The sequence below is a fragment of the Octopus sinensis genome, linkage group LG27 (assembly GCF_006345805.1).
Source record: "Octopus sinensis linkage group LG27, ASM634580v1, whole genome shotgun sequence".
Lineage (NCBI taxonomy): Eukaryota > Metazoa > Mollusca > Cephalopoda > Octopoda > Octopodidae > Octopus > Octopus sinensis.
The window spans coordinates 19,172,090-19,183,806 of NC_043023.1; the positions used below are offsets into that span (position 1 = coordinate 19,172,090).

An 11,717-nucleotide genomic window follows, 5' to 3' on the forward strand; every position below is an offset into this window, starting at 1 on the left:
GTTAAACTGGTACTCATTTTATCGACCTAAAAAGGATAAAAGGCAAAGTTGACCCTGGCAGAATTTGAACTCAGAAAACAGACGGAATGCTGCGATGTATTTTACCCAGCGGGCTAAAGATTCTGCCAACTCACTGCTTTACCTGAGCCAGTGATGAATTAAAGATGTAAAAAAAACAGACATGGTAGCCATGGTTGGAGCATCTCAGATTAGATTTGACCTAGGGCTAAACAAAAGATAATAGAAATGTAAATAGGCGCAGGAGTGGCTGTGTGGTAAGTAGCTTGTTTACCAACCACATGGTTCCGGGTTCAGTCCCACTGCGTGGCACCTTGGGCAAGTGTCTTCTACTATAACCTCAGGCTGACCAAAGCCTTGTGAGTGGATTTGGTAGATGGAAACTGAAAGAAGCCTGTCGTATATATGTATATATATATATATGTATGTGTCTGTGTTTGCTTGACAACCGATGCTGGTGTGTTTACGTCCCTGTCACTTAGCGGTTCGGCAAAAAGAAACCGATAGAATAAGTACTGGGCTTACAAAAAGAATAAGTCCCGGGGTCGATTTGCTCGACTAAAAGGCGGTGCTCCAGCATGGCCGCAGTCAAATGACTGAAACAAGTAAAAGAGTAAAAGAGAGAGTATGGTAGCCATGGTTGGAGCATCTCAGATTAGATTTGACCTTGGGCTAAACAAAAGATAACAAAAATGTAAATATAAAAACTCAACAAAACTATTTGTAATTTTTCATTTTTTTTTTTTATTTATAATTGTTAAATTTCAGAATTAGGAAAAACTGTATTTTTTAATTTTTATTTCATTTAAAACAGTTATAATTGGAGATAGGGGTGGGTGAATAGACAGACAAATCTACCCCTTTATCTAGCTCACTGTCAAACTAATTAGGGAGCTAGACAGAGGTATGTCTTAATGAGACAACGGTATGCATTGAATGCAGTGGTTCTCAACTTTGGCCCCTATGACTCCTGGATGTGTATATAAGATTTTTAAGGGTCCATGCTGACAAAACAGTTCATTGGGGACCTACAGTAGTAATTTAAGGGGCCACATAAATGTATTTATTGTAAGAAACAGCTTGGGTCCTTTCTCCAACTTTGGTCCCTATGACTCCTTGGTGTGTATATAAGATTTTTAAGGGTCCATGCTGACAAAACAGTTCATTGTAGTAATTTAAGGGGCCACATAAATGTATTTATTGTAAGAAACAGCTTGGGTCCTTTCTCCAACTTTGGTCCCTATGACTCCTTGGTGTGTATATAAGATTTTTAAGGGTCCATGCTGACCAAACAGTTCATTGGGGACCTACAGTAGTAATTTAAGGGGCCACATAAATGTATTTATTGTAAGAAACAGCTTGGGTCCTTTCTCTAACATTTTCCAGGTTCATCCAACTCAAGTGAATGTGTGAGAAACAAAACAGGAATTTTGAAAGACATTTTTTTAAAACTAATCTTTAAACATTGAATAGCTTTTGTGGGTCCACCAAAATAAAATAGTAATTAAAGGGGGTCCATGCAAGCAAAGTAGTAAATTTGCGATCCACAATAGTATTTTAAGGGCCCTGTAAATATTTAGTTTTAGATGTGTGTATTGGTTATGTATTGCAAGAAACAGCTGGGTTTCTTTCTCTAGTATTTTACAGAGTTCGACCTACACAAGTTAATGAGTAGAAAACGAAACAGGAATTTGGAAAGAAGTTTCTAGAAAACTAGTTTTTAAATGTCAAATGGCTAATGGGATCCACCAGAGTAAAATTGTAATCAATATATATACATATATATACACACACACACAGGCGCAGGAGTGGCTGTGTGGTAAGTAGCTTGCCTACCAACCACATGGTTCTGGGTTCAGTCCCACTGCGTGGCATCTTGGGCAAGTGTCTTCTGCTATAGCCTCGGGCCGACCAAAGCCTTGTGAGTGGATTTGGTAGACGGAAACTGAAAGAAGCCTGTCATATATATGTATATATATATGTATGTATGTGTGTGTGTGTATATGTTTGTGTGTCTGTGTTTGTCCCTCTAGCATTGCTTGACAACCGATGCTGGTGTGTTTGCGTCCCCGTCACTTGGCGGTTCGGCAAAAGAGACTGATAGAATAAGTACTAAAGGCGGTGCTCCAGCATGGCCGCAGTCAAATGACTGAAACAACTAAAAGAGTAAAGAGAGTATATATATATATATAGATAGATAGATAGATATGTATGAATATATAGATATGTATGTATATATATATTTATATATATATATATATATATATATATATATATGTATGTATGTATACATATATATCAAAAGAAAAACAGGACGCAAAGGATTTTGCGGTACATGTTTCTGGCTTTATTGAACTATTTATATCAATGCATAATTGATATAACATGTAGGTCAACAGCCTTCTTCAGCCGCGTATATCATGTTATATCAATTATGTTATATCATGTTATATCAATCATGCATTGATATAAATAGTTCAATAAAGCCAGAAACATATGTACTGCAAGATCCTTTGCGTCCTGTTTTTCTTTTGATACATATATCCTATCACCTATGCTACTAGCTGGCATATACAGGTGCTTACAGTTATCAAGTATTCACCCTGAATTTTTTGTACCTATATATATATATATATATATATATATATATATATATATATACATACACACACACATCATCATCATTGTTTAACGTCCGTTTTCCGCGCTAGCACGGGTTGGACACATATATATATACATACATACATATATAGTGAGAGGTTAGGTAGAGATAGGCAGGTGTATATAATTTAGAATTTCACACACACATGGTCAGGTACATAGGTTGGTGTGTATATATAATGGTGTAGCATTAAATGTGTGTATATGTACATACACATGTATATATCGAGGTTAAGTTGAGATAGGTGTGTATATATAATGGCATGGGCTAGTTAGACTTGTATACAGAAGGAGGTGCTGAAAAGTTTCTGGTTTTAAGGATATCGCGAAAATCCAGGAGGGAGGTTTAACCCTCTGGGTTCTTTTACAGGGCTCAGAAAAACTGGAGGACCACTGCAATAAGTGTGGGGATCTGAGAGGGGAATATGTTGAATAAAATTGTAATTAACTGATCCTTCTATATTTTCTTTTACCCAAGGCCAGGATCTTTTCAGGTCTCCCTTATATATATATATATATATATATATAGAATGGTTGTGTACTGTCAATTGAACGTGACAGTAGGGGATTACACCACCACTGTTTAGCCCTGGGAAGCATTGAACGCTTCCTGTCGGCTTCGACACATTTCCTGTGTCCTTATATAGGAAATGTGTCGAACCCGACAGGAAGTGTTCGATACTTCCTAGGGCTAAACAGCGGTGGTGTAATCCCCTACTGTCATGTTAAATTGACAGTACACAACCACTCTATCGCCCCACCACCGTACATATCTCTATGAGATATTTAGAAATTTTATATATATATATATATATATATATATATATATTATATTAAATTAGAGTTCATTGCTAAACCTCACTAAGATAAATATTTCAATTACCTGAAGATTGACTGTAACCATAACTCGAATTATTACGAATTGGACAACCATGAAACGATCGTAGTGTTTTACTCATTATCTTTTATTAAACTTTTAATACTTTTGATATATATTTAAAATAATATAATTTAATTAATTTTATGTATTGGCTTAAGTTTTTCATTGTTTGATTTGCCTATTAGTGGTTTTATCTCTAATTTAATATAATATAATATATTTATACTATAAAATTGGATTTAATCCTAAATCTGATTTTTCCCTGTAAGTTTGGATTTATTTCCTAATATTTTATTATATATACATATATATATATATATATATATATATACCAATTAAGGACTGAACACGAAAAAGTGGACAGTCAACATGCTAGATATAGATGTCAAATCGCCATTCTCCGCACATGATGATACTCCGGTATCGTTTTTGCATCTAGTTCAGCAGATTTCATTCATATCGGCCATGCTGACGAAGACTACGGGTATCCTTACGGATAATAATAGTCGAAACTGATTCAGTACATGGATGAGTATTATTTTTCGTATATTTTCACTTGTTTATTGCTTGGGTTGGTGTTGAGTTTGATCTGAGAACACAATCTTTTGTGGAGAATGGCGATTTGACGTCTATATCTAGCATGTTGACTGTCCACTTTTTCGTGTCCAGTCCTTAATTGGTATATATAAATATTTAATCTTCGGATTTTTTTTAATATGTTAGACCACTGGTTTTAATTGATAAATATTGATTTCTACCCTTAATTAATTTTATATATATATATATATACATATATATTTGCGTGTGTGTGTGTATTCTGGGGTTGGACTGTTAAAGTTCATGGTTGCTATAGATTCATGTTTGTGAAACAACTTTTGGGGAGGCAGGGAATAAGGGTGGGGTGGGGGAATACATGGGTGTGTGTATAGGAAAGCAAAAAAGAGTACATTTTATATAGTCTGATGTAATGTGATAATTTTTTTTTTTTTTTTTTACTCAAACAATTCACTTTCTTTGCAGATCTCTTCTCTTGAATTTCATTCTGCTGGATTCATCAGGGAAAAAACCAAACCAACCACACGCAAACACTTGCACACACACACACACACACACATATACATCAGTGGTGTCACCTAGGGGGAGGGGGGTTAATAATTCTTTTATTTTTATTTTTTTATTTTTTGTGAAATACATATGTTACAATAGATTTCTGTGCATCACAAAGAAGAGAAATGTCAATTCCAGAAAGTTCCGCCTGAAAAAATAAAGAATTTGAAAAATGTTATTAATATGGCAAAAAGCAGGAATCTGAAATTAAACTTTTTAAAAATTTATTTTATAGTAATAGGCGTAGGAGTGACTGTGTGGTAAGTAGCTTGCTTACCACCACATGGTTCCGGGTTCAGTCCCACTGCGTGGCACCTTGGGTAAGTGTCTTCTGCTATAGCCCCGGGCCGACCAATGCCTTGTGAGTGGATTTGGTAGATGGAAACTGAAAGAAGCCTGTCGTATATATGTATATATATATATGTGTATGTATGTGTGTGTATATGTTTGTCCCCCTAGCATTGCTTGACAACCGATGCTGGTGTGTTTACGTGCCCGTCACTTAGCGGTTCAGCAAAAGAGAACGATAGAATAAGTACTGGGCTTACAACGAATAAGTCCCGGGGTCGATTTGCTCGACTAAAGGCGGTGCTCCAGCATGACTGCATTCAAATGACTGAAACGAGTAAAAGAGTAAAGAGTAATTGTAGTGTGAAGGTGCAAGGCTCAGTGGTTAGAGAGTCGGGCTTACAATCGTGAGGTTGTGAGTTTGAATCCCAGACCGGGCTACGTGTTGTGTGCTTGAGCAAGACACTTTATTTCACGTTGCTGTAGAAATGAGTTGCGACGTCACAGGTGCCAAGCTGTATCGGCCCCTTTGCCTTTCCCTTGGATAACATCGGTGGCGTGGAGAAGGGAGGCCGGTATGCATGGGCGACTGCTGGTCTTCCATAAACAACCTTGCCCAGACTTGTACCTGGGAGGGTAACTTTCTAGGTGCAATCCCATGGTCAGTCATGACCGAAGGGGGTCACAAACACAAGTAGTTGTAGTATTGTTAAACCCATTACCATTTAACCCTTTCGTTACCGACCCAGCCAAAACCGGCTCTGGCTCCGTAGTAGAAATATCTTGCTTTCATAAGTTTTGAATTCAAATCTTCCACCAAACCTTAGTCACAATTTATGTTCCTAACACCAGCTTAATGATAACTAAGTTATTTTACTAAATTCTTTATATTTAAAATTAATTGAAAGAAACACAGAACATCTCAACAGAAATAGGGTAACAAAAGGGTTAAACTCCATATCTAGCCCAAATATTCCACCTGTTTTATGTTTAAACAGGCCAGATCAGGCTTCTCACGCCTACCCTGCAATGTCATTCTAAAACTAAACAATCACGTCATTGAAATATCTCAAAGCCAAGAGATTATTTATGATTAATTCAAAACAATGTGAATTAATAAGCATTACTTTTGATGTCTTGCAAAGAACTTGCACATGCAAGTGCTACCAGTTAAAAGCTCCGTATACCGGAAGCTAGCAAGTGTATGGGGTCATCAGGAGAGAATGCGCGCCGTTTCGGTGCCTACCTCTCGACGGCATCAATGCGCACCGGCCCCCCTCACTGATATGAGGCCCCACTTGCTAGATCAGCTGGTTATGAAGAACTCAATATACTTCTAGCCATCGCTCATCGTCTCTTTTTAACCAAATCCAGTGGCTAGCCTTCTCCATTTCGGGGCCTACCTCTCGACGGCATCAATGCACACCGGCCCCCCTCACTGATATGAGGCCCCACTTGCTAGATCAGCTGGTTATGAAGAACTCAATATACTTCTAGCCATCGCTCATCGTCTCTTTTTAACCAAATCCAGTGGCTAGCCTTCTCCATTTCGGGGCCTACCTCTCGACGGCATCAATGCACACCGGCCCCCCTCACTGATATGAGGCCCCACTTGCTAGATCAGCTGGTTATGAAGAACTCAATATACTTCTAGCCATCGCTCATCGTCTCTTTTTAACCAAATCCAGTGGCTAGCCTTCTCCACTGCAGATTGGATATCAGTCATGGTGGTATTGACTTTACGATGAGTTAGGCCTAGCGATAACAACAGTTGTCTCACGCTGTGTCCAACAAACCCTCTACATCTGAAAGCATTTAAACCAGCCATATCTGATGCAAATATTCAGCGTCCCCAAAGTCCATCCCCTCCTCACCATGGTGGGGACACTGGCAACGGGCAGTGTCAGAGCTATGCCATCGGGAACTTCGGTCCCTGGTAGGGGCCACCCAAGGTGGATTGGTCTAACACTGAGCAGTATTAGGGCCACATATATATAGGCATAGGAGTGGCTGTGTGGTAAGTAGCTTGCTTACCAACCACATGGTTCTGGTTTCAGTCCCACTGCGTGACACCTTGGGCAAGTGTCTTCTACTATAGCCTCGGGCCGACCAAAGCCTTGTGATTGGATATGGTAGACGGAAACTGAAAGAAGCCCGTTGTATATATGTGTGTTTGTGTATGTGTTTGTGTGTCTGTGTTTGTCCCCCCAACATTGCTTGACAACCGATGCTGGTGTGTTTACGTCCCCGTAACTTAGCGGTTCAGCAAAAGAGACCGATAGAATAAGTACTGGGCTTACAAAGAATGTCCTCGATTTGCTCGACTAAAGGCGGTGCTCCAGCATAGCCACAGTCAAATGACTGAAACAAGTAAAAGAGAGTATATATGTGTGTATTTGTGAGTGTATTTTTGTGTCTGTTTGGTTCCCTACAACCACCTCTTTGTAACCTATGTTGGTGTGTTTATGTTCTTGTAACCGAGCATTTCAGTAAAGGGGACTGATAAAATAAGTATCAGGCTTAAAAAAAATTACTGGGGTTATTTCCTTTGATTAAAATTTCTTTGGGGTAGTGCCCCAGCATGGCCACAGTCTAATGGCTGAAAGAAGTGAGAAATAAAAGACAAAAAGATATGTATGCTGCAATGGGTATGTAACTAGTTCAAACTGGTTTACCTTCTCTGTTCGTGTCTGTCTGTGTGTCCTAGAAACATGACACTCCTGCATCCTCATAGTGAGCGCAGTTGTGGTTTAACCATCCGTTGTGTTGACAATCAGACAGAGAGAGTTCGTTACCTAGGCAACTGACGTCATCCATGGCTATTTGACCGGTTCCAGCTCCAAATGCTGCCAACATGATGGCACGCCCACGTCTACAGGAAGAGAAAAAATTTTAAAAAACAGGCATTTTAACGTTTGTAAATGGTGTGTCATGGGATTGTTAACACTAAGGCAATGATACAGGTGTGGTACTCAAGAATTATTCTGCAAACATAATTTACTATTACTTGTACCTATGTTGTTTAATTTTTGGTACAATTACAACAAAATTGGGGCATTTTGACACCAGAGCAATTGGATACAGACTTTAAAATGTTCACTTAAAGAGAATAACAGCTACATAATGCAAAATTTTTACTTTTCAAAAATTCCAATTCTAAAGGGTTGAAACAAACCCGAGCAACTCTGGGCGATACTGCTGGTATATATATAAAGCTGAAGTTGCTGTGAGTGGCAGGTTTGGTAGCCTTCAACTAACACTATCTCTTCCGAGACCCTGCGGCGCAAGGTGACCAAAATTGAGAGTATGATAGAAGAAGGCTTGCTCTTCATACCATAGAAGATAAAATTCAAATCGGACCATGTTAACACCAAAAATTATTTACATCAAAAAGGTGCTTTTTTTGCATGAAAATCCCGATTTTTTACGATTTTTTACCTGTGGCGACATTCACCCTGGGTGGGTTTAGTCGGCTTCTTCTACCACCCTCGAGGCAGCTCGAACCATGGCAACCCACGCACGACGGTCCTGCGCCAGTTCACTGGAGATAGCGAGCCAGTCACAGTTCCATTGGCGCAGGCCCACCACCTGCGGTCCCGTGAGCACAGAGAGGTCCTCCTTGATCGTTGTAACCAAGGTCTTCAGCTGACCGCCCGCACGTTTCTGCCAGTTGGGAAGTGGAGTTGGGAGAAGGACAGCTCCACTTCCCAACTAGCAGAAACGCCCGGGCGGGCAGCTGAATTATATTTCATGAACTTCTTCCATGAAATATAATTTAGATCGCTTTAACCCTTTACTTACCAGATTTCAGCATAAATAGATATATTTTGGTGTAAAAACCCTTTAAAAAGAATGTTGGTGGGTTACTCACGTGTAGCCCAGCATTCGACAGACAACGGTGGCATCCCTCTCGTCCCATGAATCATCACATATTGTACCCCAGACACCTGCATGGTAAATCTCAACACGTCCTTCATTGGGTGCATTACCACCAACTAACTTGACTGACCCTTCACCTGAATAATAGACAGACCAAAATTTCTTATTAACTCCACACACACACACATATATATATATATATATAGATAGATAGAGATAGATAGATATAGAGAGATAGATAGATATATAGATAGAGAGATTATAGATTATAGATAAATGTATATTCTTAGCCTCGTGGCTGTCCATTGAATCGATGTATAGCTAGGGGTTATCAAATAAGGAGGTCTGAACTTACTTGAGGGAGGATAGGTCACAGGTTCTGGCAGGTTTTCAATTTCTGTAATGTTTGGTGTCTGTAAAGTTGTCGCAGGAGCTGTAAAAGATGATAACGGAATGAGAAATGTTAAAATTACTGTATTTTCCAGCTTAGAAAGTCAGATTTTACTGAGCAAGATTTACAGCCAAAAGTAAGTTGCCTTATAAAATGAGATGACTTTGGACGGCCAAAGATTCCATGTGGAATGCAGCAAGATTTGAAAAGATTGGACTGATGTTCAAATGTTTACAAGATGAGCGTGTGCTGAAAAGGTCTTGGTTTGGGGTTTAAGAAAATACAGGAGAATCAGGCCAGAACAGTACTGGAGGAGAATTTTCCATCATGGACAAGTGGCTTTTGGAAGAGGAGCCTTGCAAGTCTACCAGATAGATGGAAGAACATTGTAGAAAATGAAGGAGAGTCTATTTTAGATTAAAAAAGAAGTTTGTTTATGGTAATTTTGAAAAATAAAAGAAGTATAAAAATATCCTCATTATTTATGCGATGATCCAGTAAATTGACTCGGAAAATACTCTATGTCTGAATAAAAGATGTGATGGTCACAGCTGCAACATTTTTAATCATAGGTCTGTCTGTATCAGGACTGACCTGGGGTTAAACAACAGCAGAAACTATAGGCATTAATACAACCTACTACACTACACGTTTCTATCATCATCATCATCGTTTAACATCCACTTTCCATGCTGGCGTGGGTTGGACGATTTTGACTGAGGGCTGGCGAACCAGATGGTTGCACCAGGATCCAATCTTGATCTGGCAGAGTTTCTACAGCTGGATGCCTTTCCTAACGCCAACCACACTGAGAGTGTAGTGGGTGCTTTTATATATATGTATATATATATATATATATATATATATATATAATGTCATCATCATCATTGTTTAACGTCCGCTTTCCATGCTGGCGTGGGTTGGACGATTTTGACTGAGGGCTGGCGAACCAGATGGCTGCACCAGGATCCAATCTTGATCTGGCAGAGTTTCTACAGCTGGATGCCCTTCCTAACGCCAACCACTCCAAGAGTGTAGTGGGTGCATATGATGCATGGACACCAATGCCGCTAGGCCCCGGGAAGCGTATGAAACAAAGATTAATGAAAAGTGTGAAAATATATTGGACAAACTTCTGAAAATGATTTGGACTGGCAAAGGGTTGGTTCTATCTTACCATTGATGCACATAACACTGGCATCCTCATTGTGTCCACAGTTGTGTCTGCCCCAACCATGATGGGAACAATGGAACAAGGAGGTTTCATTGCCCTGACAGGACACGTCATCCATCCAAATGGCACCACGTCCAGCTCCATAACGGGCTGAGATGAATGCTTGGCCAGATCTGCAAGAAAGAGAAAATGGGTTTATCAATGTGGGGATTAGGGGTCAGCCAGAAGAAACATCTGGTTTTAGAAAACCTGCCTCGATATATTTCTTCTGATCCATGCCATACATGTGTGTTTGTATGTGTGTGTATATAAAAAAGGAAGCTTTGCATTTCTACTAAAACTTCATCTTCATATTCGAGGTGTAGGCATGGCTATATGGTTACAAGTTGACTTCTCAACCACATGGTTCCAAGTTCAATCCCTCTTAAGGCAGTGTCTTCTATAGCCTCGGGCTGACCAAAACCTTGTGAAGGGATTTAGTAGATAGAAACTGAAAGAAGCCCACCATGTGTGTTTGTGTGTGTGTGTGTATATATATATATATACACACACACACACACACAAATATATATATATATAATATTTAAGTGTGTGTGTATATGTATGTATGCGTATATAATATTTATGTGTGTGTGTATATGTATGTATGTGTATATAATATTTATGTGTGTGTGTATATATATGTATATATATATATATTTATGTATGTATGTGTATATATAAATATGTACGTATGTGTGTGTGTATATATATATATATATGTACGTATGTGTGTGTGTATATATATATATATATGTTGTGGTGTGTGTGTGTATATATATATATATATATATAATATATATATATATATATATATATATACACACTATCTATTTCCGCATATGTGACGACGTTTAGATAAAATGAGGTCAAAATTTGCAAAACTTTCCAGGAATTTATCTCATAGCTGTTGTGTAAGATGACTTCTAAATTACACATCTGTGTGCAGGCTAGCTTTAGAAATATTAGTCATGTAAAGATGCTATTACAAATGTCTTTTTCTACTTACTATATCCTTAGAAATTAAAACAAACGAAATAACATATCTGTTTCTGTGTTATGTTTTTTCAGACACACATTGGCTAAAAGGGAACCTGATACTTTTGTCAAACCTCTAAGTTATGGGGACATAAACAAACCAGCATCAAGCGGTTGGAAAAGGGAACAAACACACACACACTCTCTTTACCCTTTTTACTCTTTTACTTGTTTCAGTCATTTGACTGCGGCCATGCTGGAGCACCGCCTTTAGTCGAGCAAATCGACCCCAGGACTTATTC

At 38.7% G+C, this 11,717-nt stretch overlaps 1 protein-coding gene and 1 long non-coding RNA gene across 2 annotated transcripts in view; both read right to left on the reverse strand.

Moving 5' to 3' along the window:
- Window positions 1-738: 738 nt before the first annotated feature.
- LOC118768160 lies at window positions 739-1,904 on the reverse strand. Its single transcript, XR_005004018.1, has 2 exons — window positions 1,326-1,904; window positions 739-1,046 (listed from the first exon to the last, which is right to left on the reverse strand). It is a non-coding gene; the product is annotated as an uncharacterized LOC118768160 (long non-coding RNA).
- A 2,832-nt stretch (window positions 1,905-4,736) lies between these two features.
- Window positions 4,737-11,717, reverse strand: part of LOC115225280 (deleted in malignant brain tumors 1 protein-like) — a 58,192-nt gene continuing 51,211 nt past the window's right edge. The window contains exons 20-24 of the mRNA XM_036514097.1: window positions 10,402-10,571; window positions 9,189-9,266; window positions 8,826-8,970; window positions 7,630-7,826; window positions 4,737-4,814 (exon numbers count right to left, since the gene is read on the reverse strand). Coding sequence (XP_036369990.1) covers window positions 7,658-7,826; window positions 8,826-8,970; window positions 9,189-9,266; window positions 10,402-10,571 — 562 coding nt within the window. The 3' untranslated portion in view covers window positions 4,737-4,814; window positions 7,630-7,657. The remainder of the gene's footprint in view (window positions 4,815-7,629; window positions 7,827-8,825; window positions 8,971-9,188; window positions 9,267-10,401; window positions 10,572-11,717) is intronic.